We start from the raw sequence: 22,078 nt of genomic DNA on the forward strand, positions 1-22,078 counted from the left end.
TAGATTTTTGGGGGGGAGAAGAGGGGTAAATCATGTAATTTTAACACATTTTAATCACATGCAACCGATGTACGTTCAAATTAAGTACATTCAAAGGACTCTTTTTATCAGTCAGTTTGACACCCTTGATTTAAGCAGACTTGGTGTAATAGAAGAAATGTAATGCTATATCTCTGAGTCCCCAGCACCAACACCAAAGCGGTTATTGGAGTATTGTGGGGTCCAAAACCTGGAAAAAATTTTTTTTAAATCTGGGTATTTAGGTTACCGCATGGCTGAGGCTGAGCACAGCAGTAACAGTTTCATACCAAGGTTTTCTGTCCTAATGTGAAAGCCTACGCATCAATGGTTGGAGAGGATAAGAAGGAAGGAGGCAGAGAAACAGAAAATGGTTCTATGATATAAAATGTCATGTTTGGTTTTTAGCAGATTCTGCTAAAATCTGCAGATCCTGCTAAAATCTGTGGTTGTTACTCCACAAATAGCAAAGAGTTAAGATAAATATAAACCAGACAAAGATCAAAATAGTCTTTTAAAAAAACTGCACATCAGATTTACTGTTTGAGTTGATGTGGATTTTGCTTTTTGAACTGACTGAAAAATAAAACCTCTTGCCTCACCACAACATATTTCAGAGAGGAAAACATGATCATTTGATAATTATTTCATCTTTACTATATTATTCATTCATTCATTTTCTGAGCCGCTTTTCCTCACTAGTGTCGCGGGCGTGCTGGAGCCAATCCCAGCTGTCATCGGGCAGGAGGCGGGGTACACCCTGAACTGGTTGCCAGCCAATCGCAGGGCACATAGGAACAAACAACCATTCGCACTCACAGTCATGGCTACGGGCAATTTAGTCTCCAATTTATGCATGTTTTTGGGATGTGGGAGGAGTGCCCGGAGAAAACCCACGCAGGCACGGGGTGAACATGCAAACTCCACACAGGCCTTGCCGGGGATTGAACCCGGGTCCTCAGAACTGTGAGGCTGACGCTCTAGCCAGTCGGCCACCGTGCCGCCTTTACTATATTAGTTTATACTAATTTCAAAAATGATAAATTGTGGTTAATCTAAAATGCTGTAGCCCTAATTTGTTGTTATTGTGTTTTATTATGTTGGTGTCTGCTTTGGAACTTTTTTGTTTGTTTTGTAATGAATGTACAGCTTTTTTATTTCTTAAGTAAAGAGTTAATTATGATGTACTGTATATGATACTATGGTTTGTAATAACTGTATATTGTCAATGGTTGTTAATATATTTCATTGTTATAGTTTTTATAGGCGGTACGGTGGACGACTGGTTAGCACATCTGCGCTACAGTTCTGATCCGGCCTCGCCTGTGTACAGTTTGGATGCGTGGATTTTCTCCGGGTACTCCGGTTTGCTTCCATATCCCAAAAACATGCATCGTAGGTTAATTGAAGACTCTAAATTGCCCGTAGGTGTGAATCTGAGTGCAAATGGTTGTTTGTTTCTATGTGCCCTGCGATTGGCCGGCAACCAGTTCAGGGTGTACCCCGCCTCTCGCCCAGAGTTAGCTAGGTGCCAGGACGCCTGCGACCCTAGTGAGGATAAGCGGTTCAGAAAATGGATGATGGATGGATAGTTTTATATATTCCATGTAAATATTTTATAGACATTAAGGTTCCAAAACTGATTCGTGAGTAAACACAGACACAACCAAAAAGATCAGTGGTTAAAAAGGATGTACCCTTGTGTTAAACTCCTCCTTTTTTGAGTTAGTGGTACCCCTCAACAACCACTGCATCCTCCTCCACTGCTGTGTTCTTTTGAAGCCACTTTTTGTACGAAGCATGACCCAAAGTAGTTATTGTAAAATGTAATAAAAAGCAGGGTTCCAAAGTCCTCACAATTGGTCTTTGTGAGGAGCGATTCCCAGAGACCACATATATGCATAACTGACCATGACCGACCAGGGAAATGATCCACATCTGATCACATTTGTCTCAGGAAACTCACTCCACCTTCTTGTGCATGTGAAAAACTGTGACCTCCCTGTGTGCAAACACACATTTCAGTTTCATGATAAATCCCATAGCCTGGTCAAACCCTGCCCCAACAGCACATTAATGTTTCTATTGAGTCGCCAGACCAGAAAGAAAGTCTGGTTGAGGCTCAATATCAGGGTTCCTCTTTGATTTTACATTTCCTTCATCCCTTCCCCCTCTCTACAGAAGGTCTGAATGGAGCAGCCCCTTGCAAGGTAAGACCACCAGCTGAATTGAATTAGGCAATGCAAAAGAACTAACACTGATTCTATCACACCATATAGATGCTGAGAATGGGCAAATTTCTGCAGCAGAGATTTTCACTTTACAATAAAGCATTACTGAAGCCACAGGGTTACTGTGATTTGTTTGTATGCTGCATAACCTTTAGGTGAAGGGAGGTTGTATTCCATGAAACTGCTGAATCATTTCAGTGTGGTCCCATGGCAGCCACGATAGATGATATACGGTCTTCGTGGGAACATTTTTGAAAGTGATTGTGTTTCTTTTGCTAAGAGAAATGGCGTGACCATGTAATGATCCTCATAACTGACCTGAATGAGACAAGAGTGTGTTTGTTTGCCTTGTGAGATTCCTGGCTCAGAGACTGCCAAATGTATGGCTGGAGGACAGTCACAAGCCAAGTTAATTAATGAACAATATGGGCCTGTCATGTGCGTGCGTGCGTGCATTCGCGTGTGTGCGTGTGTCTCCAGCTATCAACTGTACATCATCTTCTCCATTCATCCATTCATTTTCTATCGTGCTTGTCCTCATTCAGCCAAGGGAGCCAATAGCAGGGCACATCATCTTATCCTTAGTCAAAAAAATATTTCTCCGCTTTTTTTCCTTTGCTCATTTAAAATGTGTATCACAGTGATTTACCTCTATACTCCTCACAAACTCAATCTTATTTTAACCCTTGTACTTAGTCGACTTGCATGGTTTACTGTTAAATAATTTTTACATGTGGTGCTCCCAAGCAAAAAAAAAAAAAGCACTGTGTGCATGCATCCTTCAAGTCTGGGGTATTTGCTGAATGTGTTTTCTTGGCCATTCAGCCATGTTTGAATTACTATTCTTTGCCGTGCACTGCCAGTGCAAGTGGAGCATGACTTTGTTAAGTGTTAAAGCCATTAACTTTCTCCTACACATGGGAGTGTAAAATAATACACATGGCCAAGGCTTCCGTTAAAAAGTGTAAAGCCACAGGCAAATATGTGATGCGAATATCAAACACCATTAATATACACAATTTTGATACTATGAGGCATGCATCCATCCATCCATTAGCTACTGTATAATGTCTTCACTTGGGTCATGGGTGAGCCTGTCCCAGTTAGCTTTTGTTTGCGAGGCGGCGTACACTATGGACTGGTTACCAGCAAATCGCAGGCCACAAAAAGACAAACAACCATTCACACTGATATTCACATCTAAGGACAATTTAGAGCCTTCAATTCACCAAAGATACGTTTTTAGAATGTGGGAGGAAGCAGGAGTACCTGAAGAAAACCCACGCAAACCCCACACAGGATGAATTCAAACCCTCAATCACAGAACTGTGTGGTGAATGTGCTAACCACTCAGACACTGTGCTGCCTAATATGAGCCACATTATGAATAAAAAGTTTGAAGAAAAATACAAATATTCTCTTTGAATGACATTTTGATGTGAGGATTCCTGATACCAAAGTGCTAGTACGGGATTTCTTCAGGCACAACAGTTCCCTCCAACAATCCTCTTATGACAGTGTAACTACAATGGAATCGCTGAGATCAAAACGACAATCTTTTACGGAATACTGGTTGAAGTTGATTCGAGTCATGCATCTAAGTTTGTAATTTTAGTCAAATTTGTAATTGTCACAAAGGATGTTAACCACAATAGCAATACACTTGAGTCTTGGTGCTTTGAATCTGAGTGTATTTGCTTGTATGTATGGATGGATGGATGGATGGAGGTGTCAAGAGTGGTTATCTCCCAACCCAAATGTTGTGGGTTCAATCCTGAGCCCCTGTAGTCATGCCACAGTGTCCTTATACAAGACACTGAACCACGAGTTGCTCCTGATGCAGCGTCATTAGTAGCTCAATGACAGACGGCGTTTAGTACCTTGAAGGCAGAAAAGTGCTATACATAATCACATATACAGTATATTCATATTCATCATATATTCACTGGATCAGAACATTATACAACTCACCCAAAGCAACTGTCACCACGAATGGGGTCACATCACAAAGTTTCTCTTTACAAAGAGGAACTAGACAAGGATGCCCACTTTCGCCTCTGGTATACGCACAATTTATTGAAGCACTGGCAATAGCAATACGGCAGAACACTAATATTAAAGGTATCTGTACTCCTGTGTCAGAACAAAAAATTCAACCGTTACACAAACGATATCCTTCTTTATTTACAAGAACCCAAGGTATCACTTCAAACAGTTTTGAAACTCATTAAGACATTTTCGCAATTATCAGAATATGCTATCAATTGGTCAAAATCAACAATACTTCCTATAATGACTATCTCATGGACCAAAATCCAAACTTTCCTATTTGGACTAGGAATATCAAATATCTAGGCAATAATATATTAGCAAAACGTACCTCTAATGGAAAAAAACATTGTGATGACTTAAAACGTTGGAACGGCCTACCTATCTCACTTTTAGGGCATATAGCTACAGTAAAAACAAAACATTACCACAAATTAACTATTTATTTTCAATGATCCCATACCAAGCCACATTAAAATGGTTCCAAATGCTAGAGTCTGCCAGAGAGAAAAATAGAATCAGCCTAGCTACCCTTCAGAAAGGTAAAACAGAAGGGTGCCTTGACGCACCCAACTTCAACCAATATTACTTAGCTAGCCAAATACAGTACCTCATTAAATGGTTACATCCAAATGTTGAACAACAATCTTGGCTGGAATTAGAGCAGATAGACTGCAATGGCACCAAACTTTCAGACTTCCCATTTATCAGCACAAGTCTCAAACACCACAATTGTTTGAAGAATCCGATTCTTGCAGCCACTTTATCAGCTTGGTGGAAAAGTCTAGAAACCACACTATCTCAGTCAGCACCATATCATTGCTCCCCAATCTGGCACAATCCTGATTTTGAGATGAACAAAATATCCTTTTACTGCAGCACATGGGAACAAAGTGGAATCGACCACCAACATCACTTTTTCAAAAATAATGCATTCATGTCACGTGAACGCTTATTCCAAGAATTTCAAATTAGAGATGGTAAATTCCTTCAATACTATAAATTTATAACAACAATCCTAAAAAGATTCTCAACATACGTGAATACTTTAGAAATACCCATTTTTGTTCAGAAAATAGAACTACTCCCACAAAACAAAAAATTCGTTTCAAAAGTATATAAATTAATCTCAAGTACTAATTCAGTACACTTACAAATCAGAAAATGGGAAAAATACCTCTCAGTGTCTACTGACAATGATTACTGGGCACAAATCTGTAGAAATACATTCTCAATGACAGCTGTAATTTACAGCTAATCACAATTACACAATAGAGTATGCATAAAATGGGATATTCAAAAACAGACTTAGAATTTTATGGCTGCAATTACATTCCAAAAAAGCTGGGAAAGGTGGTAAAAAAGACTGAGAAAGTTGAGGAATACTCATCAAACACCTGTTTGGAACATCCCACAGGTGATTCACAAGCAAAGATGGGGCGAGCTTCACCTCTATGTGAACAAGTGCGTGAGGAAATAGTCGAACAGTTCAAGGACAATGTTCCTCAACGTATGATTGCAAGGAATTTAGGGATTTCATCATCTACGGTCCATAATATTATTAAAAGGTTCAAAGAATCTGGAGAAACCACACCATATAAGCGGCAAGGCCGAAAATCAACATTGAATGCCGTGACCTTCATCAATGTGTAAAGGATAACACCACACTTCAGAAAACCAATGTCAGTAAATCCTGTTCGGTGCTACATCCGTAAGTGCAACTTGAAACTCTACTATGCAAAGCAAAAGGCATTTATCAACAACACCCAGAAACGCCGCCGGCTTCTCTGGGCTCGACCTCATCTTAGATGGACTGATGCAAAGTAGAAAAGTGTTCTGTGGCCCGACGAGTCCACATTTAAAATTGTTTTTGGAAATTGTGGACGTCGTGTCCTCCGGGCGAAAGAGGAAAATAACCGTCTGGACTGTGACGGATGCAAAGTTCAAAAGCCAGCATCTGTGATGGTATGGGGCTGTGTTAGTGCCAATGACATGGGTATCTTACACATCTGTGAAGGCACCATTAATGCTGAAAGGTACATACAGCCTTTGGAGAAACATAGGCTGCCATCCAAGCAACGTCTTTTTCATGGACGCCCCTGCTTATTTCAGCAAGACAATGCCAAACCACATTCTGCACGTGTTACAACAGCATGGCTTCGTAGTAAAAGAGTCCGGGTACTAGACTGGCCTGCCTGCAGTCCAGACCTGTCTCCCATTGAAAATGTCTGGCGCATTATGAACCATAAAATACGACAACAGAGACCCCGGACTGTTGAACAGCTGAGCTGTACATCAAGCAACAATGGGAAAGAATTCCACCGACAAAGCTTCAGCAATTAGTGTCTTCAGTTCCCAAACGTTTATTGAATGTTGTTAAAAGAAAAGGTGATGTAACACAGTGGTAAACATGACCCTGTCCTAGCTTTTTGGGAACGTGTTGCAGCCATAAAATTCTAAGTTAATGATTATTTGCTAAAAACAAGAAAGTTTATCAGTTTGAACATTAAATATCTTGTCTTTGTAGTGTATTCAATTAAATATAGGTCGAACATGATTTACAAATAATTTTATTCTGTTTTTATTTATGTTTAACACCAAGTCCCAACTTAATTGGAATTGGGGGTTGTAAATGCCATGTAATGTGACCAAATCATATCTTGTCATTTTAGACCCCTGTGCACGCCATAGGGTCACTTGCATACACTTGAACCCTTATCCTTCTGGATCTGGGAGGCGGGCCTCTGGGGATGCTGGGCCTGTTTCTCCCTCCTCCTCTTGGGACTCGTTGTGTCCGTGTTGCCCTCCTGGGGTATGTTAGTGCTGGGGCTGCTCTCCCACTCCGGGGATCTCGTCCTGGTCTCCGGGTGGGGGGTTGTGGGCCGTGATTCTGCATCCGGGTCTGTGTCCTCCTCTTCCCTCTCCTCGGGGTGCTCCGCCATGCTCGTCGCCCGTCTCTCCCTCGGGCAGTGTGGAGTCCCCGGCTGAATTTGGACTCATGGTAGAGCGCCTCCTGCCTCGGTCAGTCCCGCCTTATGGGCTCTTTTCTGGTCACTGGGCTATCGTCGATATTTGGGGGGGGGGGTGATTAGCCGTAGTGTGGGGAGGGGCTTCCCCCATTTTCTCTGTGGTCTGCCAGTCAATCGGGCCGGGCTGACTGAGTTTAGCCTCTTACTTCATACACACTGCACATTTTTAGTACTCACACTGTACATAGTCCGCACATTGGGCACACTCACATCTCATTCAGGGTCCCCTGGGGGACTGGCAATAGGCATGGTGGGGTAGGCGCCGGGCCGGGTGTTGGCACATCTGTGATGGTTTCCGGTCTGGTCGCCCCCAACCCACCCCTTCTCTGTTCTGCCGGTCCTCCAGCTTTAATGCATCATACACCCGTCTGTGGGGGGAGGGGAGTGTCGGACACTCGGTCAGATGTCCCGGCACTACAGCCTGCTCTCTGGCCTGCCATGATCCCCCCACCCACCCCCCGGATTTTTAATGCACAACATACATTTGCACATCCTTTGGGGAGCTGGTTGGCCTGAGTGGGGGTGACGATTATGGGTGATTATTGCCCTGTAACCGTCTCGCCTCACTACCAGCAGTCTCCCCCCCCCCCCCCCCCCCCCCATTTGGTTGTCGGGCCTTGGAGAGATGGGGGTCCGCCCCGTCTTTTGGGCCCCACCTTCCTCTCCCCTCTCTTGGCACCCTCGCCCCTCCTTGCTTACGACGAGCACTTAACATGGGATCGCTTTGGCGGGCTATAAGCGTTTTTTGGGGGGTGGCGGCTAACTCCTGCATTTGGCTCTCTTGGTGGCGTGCTCTATGGGGGTTATGAGGGTGATGGCAGTGGTGGGGCTCGCTGGTGGCTGGTGGTCCGGTGACCGTGCCCCTCCCTTTGGGTTCGGCTCGGGACCTCCCTGGGTCCTGGGGGGTTGGTGGCGTCCCCCTGGTTGGGTACCCTGCTGGACGGGCTTGCTGGCTTGCCCCCCTCCCCCCCTCTTGTGGGTGACCCACCCTTCCAGTTGTTGCAGAACCATCTGGACTGTTATGAGTTGTGCCGGCAACTCCATACACCAGTTGACGAACAAAAAAGGACAAACTCCGACTGCAACGGACAATCAAAACTGCTGAAAAGATTGTCGGTACCCTTCTACCAAGCCTTGAGGACTTGCATGCTGCCAGAACTAACACAAGAGCATTCAACATCCTCTTGGACCCTCCACATCCTGTTCCCCAGCTCTTCCAGCTCCTTCCCTCAGGTAGGCACTATCGATCAATCCAAACTAAAACAAGCAGACATTCCAACAGCTTCTTCCCTCTTGCCATTAACTTCTTAAACAGTTAACTTACAATTCCATTGTCACATGCTGCCAATTTTGTCTTGAGATTATTGTCACATCTCTGTCGGGCCAATTATACATTATTCGTGCACTCACTGCAGTCGTCTCGCCACCCTGCACGACTTGCATATCTGTTGTTGACAAATACTGGCCACTCATGTGCTTGAGAAGTCTCTGCTCCATTTGCACAATTGTCACTGCACCAGACAATTGTTCTATTAGTCATTTCAAACTGCTCTAATTGCGAGAGGACTCAGCATCATTTTGTGGATGTACTGGCATTACCACATTACTGATAAGCTTTTCTTGCTAAGTGACTGTGTTTTTATGTTTTTATGTCTCAAATGTATTCTCGGTCAATTGGTCAATCGTTGGCTCTAGTATTGCCGTACTAGAGCCAACGACCGCAGACAAATTCCTTGTGTGTTTTTGACATATTTGGCAAATAAAGATGATTCTGATTCTGATGTGATATGGTGTTCATTCACTAATAAGTTTGATAGACACGCTATAGGCTTTAATTGCTTTTGGTGAGACCACAAATAACAACACAGGTTATACTAACATATCAACTCACAGGTTCTTACAGGTGTTTCGACATTAAAAAAGAATCCCACCGCACCACTCGGCAGAAGCACTGCCTTGCTCATTTCCCACATCCTGTCCTGCCCTTTACTGTCCTCTGTCATGTTGTAATGTTAGTTGTGTTCAAATATCGAGACTGTCTCATTATTGTTCTGCTGTGGTTCTCACCCCTATTCTCCTTGTCCACTGTGTCCCTCTGTCTGTCCCCTGAAACCCTTTTCTGTCCATCTGAATTTTCACTAAACATCAGAATAATAAAAAAATTAAAAAATAAGCAGAGGGAGTACTTCAACCTCCCCTGTTGCACAGCAAAACTGTTCCAGCACAAAGGCATACAGATCCACCATTCTCTATGGCCATGCAGCTGAACAGGACAGGTTAAAAGAAAAGGAAAAAAAAAAAAAAAAAGTAAAGAAAACTGTGATACAATTGAAAGCCAATTGCCATTACTTTATGGTCAAATTCAATGACACATGACAACAAATAAATTCGTCCTCTGGGTGGCAACCTAAAAGCGTACCTGAACCCACATAGTTTTATAAAGATTAAATTAACTACACATATGGATTGGCGACTGAAATATGTAGCTGGAACAAAACATGCTCTTGGTTACAAGAAAATTAAAAACATGTCTCTTAATTGCAATTAAAAATAGGAACAATTATGTAATTAAGTCAACAGAACTGACATTTACTGCACTGAAATTTAGGTACGGCATGCTGGATTTGAATAATGTGGTTGCTTCATGAAGTAACTGGCAGTAAGAAAACTAATGAAAACACAATGTGTTTGCCACTTGTTTAATTGTCCTCATGTTGTCAAAACATAATTCAAACTAGACAGTTTTAGCATCACAATTATTGCCTCTCTTTGATTCCTGTAAGTGATACTGTTTCATTTGTGTTGTGGTTATTCAATTTCTTTGACATTTTCATGGTAATCAGGAAAAAATGAAGCACTAAGTGCAACAGAGCAACTACAGTGTGTGCTCCACATGTCTATTAAAGAGATCTCTGAGGGACAGTGTGAATCTGTCAAGCAGGAGCACAACAGCCACAGTCACCCAGAGGCTTATTTTAAATTTGTCATATCAGCCAAAGTAATAGAAAGGTGATTTCCTCTCACCCGTAAACAGACAACTTCAGGTCAGGGACACAGATGTTGTCTTCTCCACAATCCAGTTGAATCTGGGCCTGAGAAAGCAGGGGTATGAACAAATGGGATGAGAAGGGGTTAGATATATGCAAGAGAACAGAGGTCAAACGTTTCATCCTTCTCAAGGGCAAAGAAAACCTTTCGAGGAAGTGGATATTTACAGACACAGGGACAGTAGAATCATAATTTAATGAAAGGAAAAATGAGGATAAAGGCAACCCACAATCAGCTAAATACTACATGCAACAGCCACAATCCAAAATGCTGTTGGGAGGCATAAGTCTTCCATGTTGACACAATAAGGGTGACGTGCTTTTGTGGGAAACACAATTTGAAGAATAGAGGCAATATGACCAAGGGTAAGGAGAATGAAAGATGATTGCAATCTAAACAATTATTAAAGTTTTGAGGGAAAGATAATCTTAACCATAACGTTCAAATTAATTAATTAATAAATAGCGTTAAAGGATTAATTTGTTTCAAGGTCTTAAATGACAGATTGCTGGGCAAAAACTAAACTAAGATGAATGTCATTTCATTTGACTATAGTGTGCCATATGGACTTTCATTCCTTGTTCTTTATTTTCCTGTTTTTCTGCCAACCATCCGTCTCTGTGCCGGACCATACTGTTATTGTTACCCTCTTCTCTCCAACATATGGGAGACATTAGATTCCAAAAGAATGTTACAGACGCCAAAGAATTAGACTGGCAATAGTTAAAATTGTCTCAGGGAAGATTCACTTTCAAGTCCCTGGTTTTATTTACGCTCAAGGATATTGGCCATTTAACACCAAACACACAGGGCTGCAAATATGCTCACCATAGTCTCAATTTTAATCATTCCTTGTTGACATTCACCCCTTCATCTTTGCAGGCGAGCCATTTTTCCCAGCTCAACAGACTGATGTACAGTATATGACAAAACAATGTGGATTGCTTGTCCTGCTCTTTCATTATTGTATTATTTTCAAGGGCGAGTATTCACATTTCACACAATGTGATCAGTCTCTGGCTGCATGAATGTGTCTAAGATTGTTGGAAAAAAAACAATTACAGTATGTCTGTGACGCTATGAGAAACAGGTTTGCTGATCCCCAAAATACTGACAATTATTAGATGAAAAAAGTGTTTGGTCTTATACAACCCCAATTCCAATGAAGTTGGGATGTTGTCTTAAACATAAATAAAAACAGAATACAATGATTTGAAAATCATGTTCAACCTATATTTAATTTACTACACTACAAAGACAAGATATTTAATGTTCAAACTTAAAAACTTTATTGTTTTTCGCAAATAATAATTAACTTAGAATTTTATGGCTGCAACACGTTCCAAAAAAAGCTCAGACAGGTGTCATAAAGAGGAATGCTCATTAAACACCTGTTTGGAACATCCCACAGGTGAACAAGCTAATTGGGAACAGGTGGGTGCCATGATTGGGTATAAAAGGAGCTTCCCTGAATTGCTCAGTCATTCACAAGTAAAGATGAGGCGAGGTTCACCTCTTTGTGAACAAGTGTGTGAGAAAATAGTCGAACAGTTTAAGGACAATGTTCCTCAACGTACAATTGCAAGGAATTGAGGGATTTCGTCATATACGGTCCATAATATCATCAAAAAGTACAGAAAATCTGGAAAAATCACTGCATATAAGCGGAAAGGCCGAAAACCAACATTGAATGCCCGTGACCTACATCAATGCGTAAAGGATATCACCACATGGGCTCAGGAACACTTCAGAAAACCAATGTCAGTAAATACAGTTCGGCGCTACATCCGTAAGTGTAACTTGAAACTATACGATGCAAAGCAAAAGCCATTTATCAACAAAATCCAGAAACGCCGCCGGCTTCTCTGGGCCCGAGCTCATCTAAGCTGGACTGATGTAAAGTGGAAAAGTGTTCTGTGGTCCGACAAGTCCACATTTCAAATTGTTTTTAGAAATTGTGGACTTCGTGTCCTCCGGGACAAAGAGGAAAAGAAACATCCGGACTGTTATGGATGCAAAGTTCAAAATCCAGCATCTGTGATGCTATGGGGCTGTGTTAGTGCCAATGGCATGGGTAACTTACACATCTGTGAAGGCACCATGGGTGGACAGGCAAACAGACATAAATGGCAGTAGAAAACTACACATTCCAAAACCATGTATTTGTGTCCTTGGGAGCATTACTGCATATGTGACTGGGCCTGGTGGACGTCAAGTGGACCTTAACCTAATTAGCAGCTTCCCGTCAAATCTTGATTCCTATCTTCGAAAGACCCCTTCCCGGACCAAATGGTCGGGGAAGACTATGTAGTTACTATCCACCGATGCGCGTGAGGCTCCACCCACTGGCGTTGAGAGGAACTGCAAACGCCAGAATTTGTGGATGTGCCGCTGATGTTTGTTAACAGAAGATAAAATGTCCGTTTTTATATCTTGAAAACTCTGTAGAAATATTCCAAATGTATAACTTGGTGTCTGTGACCCCATTCTCACTTTGACAGGTCCTCTGCATGATTTTGAAAGCTGGTCATGATTTGAAATCAAACAGTACGAAATGTTGTATTGAACAATAAGCAACCCATCTGCCACGACCAAAATGTAAACAATGATTCTATGCGTGAGAGTACAAAGTTGGGAGTGTTTGAGAATATAGTTTTAAAATCCATTTACTCAAATTTGTAGACAAGATTCAGGCTCATGGGTGTGGTCTTCTCCAAGTCCCTCCCCCGTTTCCCCTTTTTGTGCGGATCGAACGGACATGGCTTCCCAGCCTAAACCTGGGCCTCCGCTCAGCAATCAGAGCCGCTACTACGAAGGTACCGGGTCCGCTCCCAGCCAAGCGGGATCGCTCTGAAATTGCCCAAAAAGGCGTGATGACCAGCCATTTTTCTTCTCCCTCCTCTCTTGTTCTTTTTATTTTTCGTCTGCAACCAAATCTGTCGCCTTGCTTCCGGAGCCGCTTCCAAAGGAAGACCATCCCCAAAGACCAGCTGATCAGCGTTCGTGAGTCGACACTGCAATCCTTACTATGATGTACAACATCAGTGCATAATAATTGTGGGGACATTACTAGCTTCATACGAAATCCCAACTTTGCCTTCTCTCGCTCTGACTCATATCATTCATATCACTTTGTCCTTCTTACGCATATGCTGGTACTTGGTTCTCTCTGGTCTTGTGCCAGTTGTTTTCTCAAACATGACATATTTTTCCAAATGTGACCTTGAAGCGCCACCTTGTGTTGCAATCTTTTAGTTTGTCTGAGATTTTGAAAAGGTTATTCTCATATTTTCACTTCTGAACAAATAAAATAACATTGATTTTTGAACAGTTCCATCTTTACAATTTTGGACTCATGGAACAGTATTTTGAGGCGCTATTGTCTCAATTTTGCACATTTGTCATTAGGTCAGCATGGTATGGCAAGGTGGTTTCGCACATGTTAAGAATCAGAATCATCTTTATTTGCCAAGTATGTCCAAAAACACACAAGGAATTTGTCTCTGTTGTACACATATAATCCAACAAACATATTTTTATTATCTGTTTACATTTCACCATGTTTTGTTATTAGTTTATTATTTGTGTCAAGAAACAACATGTTTTTAATTCTAAAATCTATGGTTTTAATCCACTTTCTTGGAGGAAACATCTAAGGGTCGTGTTGATGCATTAATTCATAATTACGATAAGTCATCAAAATGTATTCAAATGTAATTAGTTTTATTATTTTGAGAAAGTCATTTAATTAGATACACAACTAGTGCATTTTCAACAGAGTAACTTGTAATTGTAATTACAACAACTACATTTCCATCACTGGAAATAAGACTATAGCCATCCATCCATTTTCTGAGCCGCTTCTCCTCACTAGGGTGGTGGGCGTGCTGGAGCTTATCCCAGCTATTATCGGGCAGGAGGCGGGGTACACCCTGAACTGGGTGCCAGCCAATCGCAGGGCACATACAAGCAAACAACCATTCGCACTCACATTCGCACCTACGGGCAATTTAGAGTCCCCAATTTATGCATGTTTTTGGGATGTGGGAGAAAACCGGAGTGGCCGGAGAAAACCCGCGTGGGTCCGAGGAGAACGTGCAAACTCCACACAGGCGGGGCCGGGGATTGAACCCAGGTCCTCAGAACTGTGAGGCAGACGCTCTAACCAGCCGCCCACCGTGCCATCTAAGACTATATCAAATTTTTAAAAAAGACAAATACCTGGCTGAAGATATTGTAATTTTCATCCTTCTCAAGGGCAAACAGGCCTTTTTGTACATTTTATAAGAAACATATGTGCAGTTATATTCTTAGATGTGAATTCCTGATTCTATGTCCAAATGGAGATGTAATTCCACAATGCAATGATTTCAAATGGCGTGACGTTCATTAATTTTGGTAAAACGCAGCCCAACTCAAAATCTGTGTGGTCACTTTTGCACTGTGCCATTTGTGTCATCTGCAAAACCAACATTGATGTTAAGTGCATCTTGTATACTACAATACAGGTATGACATGGTATGATTAGTCAAATAAGTGCATTGATACACCATTGTCACAATGTTTAAATGCTTAGATGGTGTGAGCATGTACAATAGTTTCATCCACAAACTTGATTTTTTGAAATTTTATTTTACTGACAATACAATGCTGTGCAGTCAAGCATCATGCTGCAAAGTGCAGTAGTATTGGCTCTCTATTAAGAAAATGAGACCATAGAGGGGATGCGTGCTTCTGCTCAATGATAAATGGATCAGAAAGCTGTCATGCCTTTTTAAGTGAAGCGCAACAACAAATGACTTTGACTGTATTTCCTTGAAGGTTTCCATGGATTATTCTGCTCAACTGTAAAGTAACAAGGCTATGATGTGATTTACAAATTTACATATGCACATCACATGCACAGATCACCTTATATCACATGTGTTACATGTTTCACGTGCTGACACTCAGCCTATTGCCTCATGGAGGAGAGCACTGGCAAGATGTACAAGCAAACCACATCCAGAGGTCGGAAATCAGAGCGTCACCCCACCCAAACACAACGTTCAGTTTTCCTTGTGTGTTTTTGTACATCCAAAGCTCACCAGTCCTCCATAAACCTTCATCATATGTGGAGAGGGACAAAAACTACTAATGGAGAGTTGGAGACCAAAGTCCGGTAATCAGCTCTTGCTCTATTGGGGTTGACCCTAAACCTCGCACCATATGGACTTTAAAACTATAAAGGGAGCTGTATGTTTAATGTCAGATTCAAAATGGTTGCCTATAACTGCCTGTAAATTTGCACGTTACTAAGTGCAAACAGTGGGAGATGAGCTTCAGTGTTGCTAAGGTACCCATCAGACCATCTGCTTCAGATTGTCTCTCTCGCTAGTGGAAATAATTTTGAAGGCCATATGCTTAGATTATAGAACACAAGGTATGCGGCCATATGGGAAGCATAGTATTGCAGAGATGTTTAGTGTGGTTATGCAATATATAGATACCCTCTACAATTTACACAGACGTATTTCTACGTCATGCTCAAATAGACCACACTGTAATGAACTATAAAGTAAACATTACAGTGTCCCAGATCATTTCATGTTTTTTATATACAATTCAACTTCAACTTGACTAGAATTATGCATCTTATGCACACAATGATGCATGTTCCTCTTAATATCTTGGACAATAGGAGAAAGCAGTGCATACCTTCTTCTCTATTAGTTGTTGAGTCTGATAATTCAAGATTGGTCTGAGGCCATGTCGGTCTACTGGGGCTTGGGGATCCAGGCTGAAGGTCAGACTGATGAATATGGGGGAGAGTTTATCCCGAAACTCCTCTTCTGCCTGAAATCAGTAGAGATGTACTTGCATGAGTAACAGATGACAAGAAAATGAAAAAAAACAACATAACACCCAGAGTTTCCCTTCAGTTTCCTATGCATTAACACTACGCCAGCATTTCCACAATGAGGTTCACTCCAGGTGTGTTGTGCAGTGACATAAATGGTTCAGGGAAGGCCCTTTTCTGCTCCCGTGGGCAAAGCAAGGGCTTTAAAAGCTTGTTTGGATGAATTTGGTGAGGAAGAACTTGACAGAGAGCACTGACCTCAACCACAAAAAACACACAAACACAACAAACAGAACAGAGATTATGAGTAAGGCACTCTCATCCAATATCAGTGACCTCACACAGGCACACTACAAAAATATGCAAAGGAGATAGTGCAATGAGGTTTTTTTTGTGTTTTTTTATTTGTTGGCTTGTTTTTTCCGTTTCCTGACACTTCACAATCTTTCCAGACGTAGGTACATGCAAGTATAATGGCCAGCTGTCCAAATACAGCATATAGTTATCCTGTATATCAACGTTTTTTTTTGTCACATCAGATATAAGGAAAGGTGCCATACTTCAAACATAGTTTGTTTTTTAGAAGGTATTCAGTTCCTCCATATGCAGGCATGTATGTAACAAAGAAAAGTGCACGAAGAGATACATGTTGACTGACAGTAAGAGGGGATGGATGCCAGTTCCAGGTCAAACCATCTCTTATGCTGTCAAAGAGCAAAAAAACATGCCGTTGATTGCTTTTGTCAGTGATGCCGTTTGATCAGACCACCAATGAGTGATGAGATGATTGGTACTGTAGTCGTTTTAGCTCGGTAATAAGTGCCTCTAAAAACAGCGCTTCAAACAAACTTCAAAACCCCTCTATTAGGAAATGACTTTAACCTTTGTCCTATACCAGAAAGGTAATTGCATTCACCTGGTGCTGCAGGTGCAGTCTGATTACATGACAAGATAGAAAAGGCCTATGGGCCTGCAGAATGGTTACAGCTTATTGCACACTACGTCTATTTATCAAACAAAATCGACTTCATTGAAAACAATTGTTTTTGTCAAATATTTTACTTGGCTGAAATTATATTAATTAATTGCATGACTTCATATTTTAAGAGTCCCAACACTATTAAATATATCACTGGTCTTTTAAGTAAATTTCATGGGGTTTTACATACATGAAAATTACTGTCACTTTGGTTGTTGTTGTTTGCAATGTATAAAATCCAAAAGTATGGAGGATTTCTGATTTTGTATTTTTGGTATTTAAAATCAAATGTGTTGCACTGTTTTGGGCGTGTGATTTTTCTTTGTTTATATGTCTTTCATATCATAGCAATATTGTGACACAACCAATAATCATGATCCTTTTGGCCACGATAACCATGATATGACCTTTCCATACAATTTCATCTCTGTATAATGGGTGGTGTTCTGATAAATTTGTAAAGCATTGTACATGTACAAAACTATTATGAACAACTTTTATATCAGAATGTACTATGCAAATAAAAAGTGAACAAATATGAATGGGACAACACTGCCTATTTCAATTTAGGATTAATATACACTGCATAAAGTCCCTGCGTAAAGTTCCTGCAATAAGGAAGGGCCTTTTTGAGAAGAGGCTGGTTCATATCCTCTGTTGACTCAAGTCACGTCACCTATTAGTTTTGTTTGGGTATTTTTCCAACGTAAAACTTTGAAGACTTGAGTGCCATACGGCATGTCTTCTTTGTCCTTCGTGAGGACAGGACGGCATAGCAACAAGCAGCATATCATGCATCAATGAACTACTCAGTGATGATAAAAATCACTGATAAACAATGACAGAAAGAAAACCATTAAAGCACACCTATCCATCTATATCCAATTTTTCTACCAATTATCCTGTTCAGTGTTGCAAGAGTCTAAGCCTTTCCCCGTTGACTTCGGCAAAAGGCGGATTACACCCAGGACAGGTCAATGCATACCTATCCATATGTTCTATATTTTCCTCTAATGAACAATGTTCCAATCTCAACTACTAAATTCAGACAGGAGACAGGAGATGGACTTCAAGTAAAATTTGATGCTGATCCAAAAAGGATTGTTTGACCTTGGTGGAGGTCTGCAGTCGATTGAGAACAAATTCCATTTTATGAGTTAGTTTGCTTGCTGGCAATCTTTGTCCTGACCTGTACCAGACCTTTCCCATATTTCTTGGAGTGTCACCAACAACAATAACAGTCAAAACTGTTTGTTGAGCTTTGTATGCATTCACTGCACACCATGAAACATTATTTCTTGACAACATTGCTTTGTGGTATGTTTCTCTGGGGTCCAGCCAAGCAAATCTACTGTGCCCCACAGGAGTTTGACCCTGTGGTTTAATGTTGTTTTATTCAAGGTGGTTGGAATACATTGGACCTTCAATACATTCTAGAGGTGAGGTCTTTTCCACACTGTGCACGCTGATTTTTCCATTTGTTAAGAATATGTCAGGAAACCCTCAGATTGTGTAACAACAGAATAACCTCAGTTAGTACATAAACAAATAAAATTCCTGGCACACATCCATCCATTTTCTGAGCCGCTTCTCCTCACTAGGGTCACAGGCATGCTGGAGCCTATCCCAGCTGTCATCGGGCAGGAGGCAGGGTACACCCTGAACTGGTTGCCAGCCAATCGCAGGGCACATAGAAACAAACAACCATTCACACTCTCAGTCATGCCTACGGGCAATTTAGAGTCTCCAATTAATGCATGTTTTTGGGATGTGGGAGGAAACCGGAGTGCCCGGAGAAAACCCACGCAGGCACGGGGAGAACATGCAAACTCCACACAGGTGGGGCCGGGGATTGAACCCGGGTCCTCAGAACTGTGAGGCTGACGCTCTAACCAGTCGGCCACCGTGCCGCCCCTGACACACATATTCAAATAAATACTGAATTATTACCTTGCAAATTAGTATAAACAGGCACACCAATTTATTTGTACAAAAGATCTAGAACCTGTCACTTATGTGAGACAATATTTCAACATAGTCATACTGAAATGCTTAACAAAATGACTACTCCTATGATCCAGTGCTTGTCTGTTTGGATGACAATGTAATATGGTATTTTATCATATTCCGTTTTGTCAATGTCGCCCAATTGGGGAAAAAGGAAAAAAAGATGCTCGTGACTGACTGACTCGTAGATAGATCCTGGTGTCATGGCACAGACGTTGTCCATCGGCGAGGCTGAAAGTCTTCACCAAACTGGGCTGCTGACTATTCAGAAACAGAGTCCTCCTGACAGATTCCTTCTGGTTCTGCTTCATACTGTCCAACTGAATTTCCACCAGAAAGTCTAAAAATATACACATGCAAACAAGGCCAGACAGGGTAAATCTGCATACAATGTCTCTATATGCAAGTACAGTATTACACACAAAAAGTGTGTTCAAAAACACTTACATGCGTGTCTCTGCACATGTAAAAATAATCGTGTTACAGTAAACATGCTTTTCGTGTTCTGCTACAGTATGTTGAATCACAACGCACTCATGCAGCCAAGATGACAACGACAATGAGTACAAAGACAATACATGCCTGCAACAAACACACATTTCTTAAACGTTGGAGCCCAACTGGGTACCCTCTGTTTACACAATTGCCCTTTTATCTTCTTGTGAGCAGCCAATTTGACCACAGTTAAGTCCAGCATACTTGTGGGCACACAAAGAAAGCAAAGTACTGTAATAGGGACCATCTGTGTGCGTACGTGTGTGTGTGTGTCTGTGTGTGCATGTTTCACCTAGATGAGATGGGAGGTGCTTTCCTTGAGCCAGCAAGCAGAAGGTGATGCTGACACTGAAAGTTGGAGAAAATATTATCAATAAATGTAACACATGCATACAAAGATGAGAAACACACTGACGCGTTTATATTTTTAGAACGTAGCCAAAACATTGTGTGCATTCTTATTTACTTTCTTCTAGCCATAAAAAGAATATATTAAAAAATATATTTCTTTAATCCACCTGTTTGAAAAACACTAGGCAGCTGGCTAATGCTTCCTAGTCTAAAATACTACATGTTTAATAAGGCTTAAACATGACTTTTTGGAAAGCTCAATGTATTTCCCCCTTTTTCCTCTTTGGTCTCAGCATTCTGCGTTTCTAGTTAAGAACAGCTTGGACAGGAAACTGGCAAACATGAAGTCATTTGACATTCTCATGAGGGAAACTTTAAAGAGCTGAAATAGAACTGTGATAGCTGTTACATAACAACAGGCATATTTTCCATGTTTGGTTATTTTCAGACAGCTATTTAAACACTTAACTTTTTTGCGTTGAAGAAGTAACGATATTTCCACAACAGAGGAAAAAACATAATAATGTGTAATCATCCTATTACTATATTAGCAGCAACTCGAGGTTGTACATGAAAGGAGTGGGCGGTCATACCAAGACACGACAGTGGTTCCATTCCTCGTGGGAAGCTCACAAGGCTTCTCTTCTTGGTTGAACATCGTTGGCTGTACTGTGAGAGATGCGCTTGCAGTTACTATAGGTCGAGACCTGAGTGAAGACACAGCAGAATGATGAACCAAATAAAAAAAGTAGTTATCTGCTACTATATATCTATTACACTGCTATATGCCTTAAACACACCTATACAGCACAGATTTGTCAGCCCCAAATGCACCAACAATAAGGTCTGCAAGAGAGGAAATTTGAGAATTAAAGTACGTTATCAAAGAAGGAAATTATGTTTAATAGCTCCCTGAGATTGGAATGCAGTACCTGGGTAGCCATTTAGATCCAGATCTGTGTTGCCTCGTAGCGCAAAACCAAAGTTGGCAGGGAAAGAGCTGGAAGCCCAGTGGCCAGAGAGAATCTGAGTGGGCGTGTCCTTCAATCCCTGAGGATAACCATTGTAAATAAGAACCAGTCCCTGTTGGTCTTCTCCTCCATAAGGACAGCCGATGGCCATATCTGATTGTAAACACGAACAGCACACAATATCAGAATCAGAATCATCTTTATTTGCCAAGTATGTCCAAAAAAAACACACAAGGAATTTGTCTCCGGCAGTTGGAGCCGCTCTAGTACGACAACAGACAGTCAATTGACAGAGAACACTTTTGAGACATAAAGACATTGACAAAAAAAAAAAAAACAGTCACTGAGCAATAAAGGGTTGTAGTTGTCTGGTAATTCCGGTTCATTTTATTTTATTTTTTTAAGCAGATTGTGTGTTTTGGTTGTTTTACAAAATTTACATTCTCAACAGAACAGCAATTTGCAGAACAGTTTCCAGTGAGCAGCAGAATCAATGCCATGCATTAGAAGTTGAAGTTATGCAAAAAAAAAAAAAGAAAAAAAAAAAAAAACAGTTTTGATCATTTGCTGTATTGCATGTGTATGATGTATTTTATTTGACTTTCTGTCATGTCACTGGAACAAACTGTATAATGATCTAAAACCAGCAAGCAAATTATTGCACGACTAGTAAACAGAGAGAAGCTTTCCACATTGAGTAGATGACATAAAAACTATTGAATCATAATCCAATGGCAATTCTACAGTGCTCTATTAGATTGCACAGTGGCTCCAACATCTATTTAAATACAAAGTAGTGCTTCAACTGAAAAATGAATGTCGAATATAGTTTATATTTCCTCCATTTGTGAATCTTCTTACCAGCACTTTAGGGGCACATTCAAACAGCATAGTGGGCAGTCTAGCCTATGCCGATATACTGTATAAGGTGTGGTTTTGACAGAGCCCAAATGAAAATTAAGATCAAGTGGCCAGACAAGTGTGTGTAAATGATGGTTAGACAAAGCACTGTAGTTTTTCTGGTTGCTGCTTGAGGTATTTTTGCAGCAGACTTTAACAGC

At 41.1% G+C, this 22,078-nt stretch overlaps 1 protein-coding gene across 3 annotated transcripts in view; it reads right to left on the reverse strand.

The window, feature by feature from the left end:
* The window catches only part of LOC133408442 (integrin alpha-5-like), a 70,135-nt gene that overhangs the window by 22,911 nt on the left and 25,146 nt on the right, over positions 1–22,078 (reverse strand). For all 3 annotated transcript variants that reach the window (XM_061687401.1, XM_061687400.1, XM_061687402.1), the window contains 7 exons: positions 20,979–21,170; positions 20,847–20,892; positions 20,640–20,753; positions 19,988–20,043; positions 19,383–19,540; positions 16,073–16,210; positions 10,352–10,419 (listed from right to left, as the gene is read on the reverse strand). In XM_061687401.1, coding sequence (XP_061543385.1) covers positions 10,352–10,419; positions 16,073–16,210; positions 19,383–19,540; positions 19,988–20,043; positions 20,640–20,753; positions 20,847–20,892; positions 20,979–21,170 — 772 coding nt within the window. The remainder of the gene's footprint in view (positions 1–10,351; positions 10,420–16,072; positions 16,211–19,382; positions 19,541–19,987; positions 20,044–20,639; positions 20,754–20,846; positions 20,893–20,978; positions 21,171–22,078) is intronic.

The sequence above is a fragment of the Phycodurus eques genome, chromosome 10 (genome assembly GCF_024500275.1).
Source record: "Phycodurus eques isolate BA_2022a chromosome 10, UOR_Pequ_1.1, whole genome shotgun sequence".
NCBI lineage: Eukaryota > Metazoa > Chordata > Actinopteri > Syngnathiformes > Syngnathidae > Phycodurus > Phycodurus eques.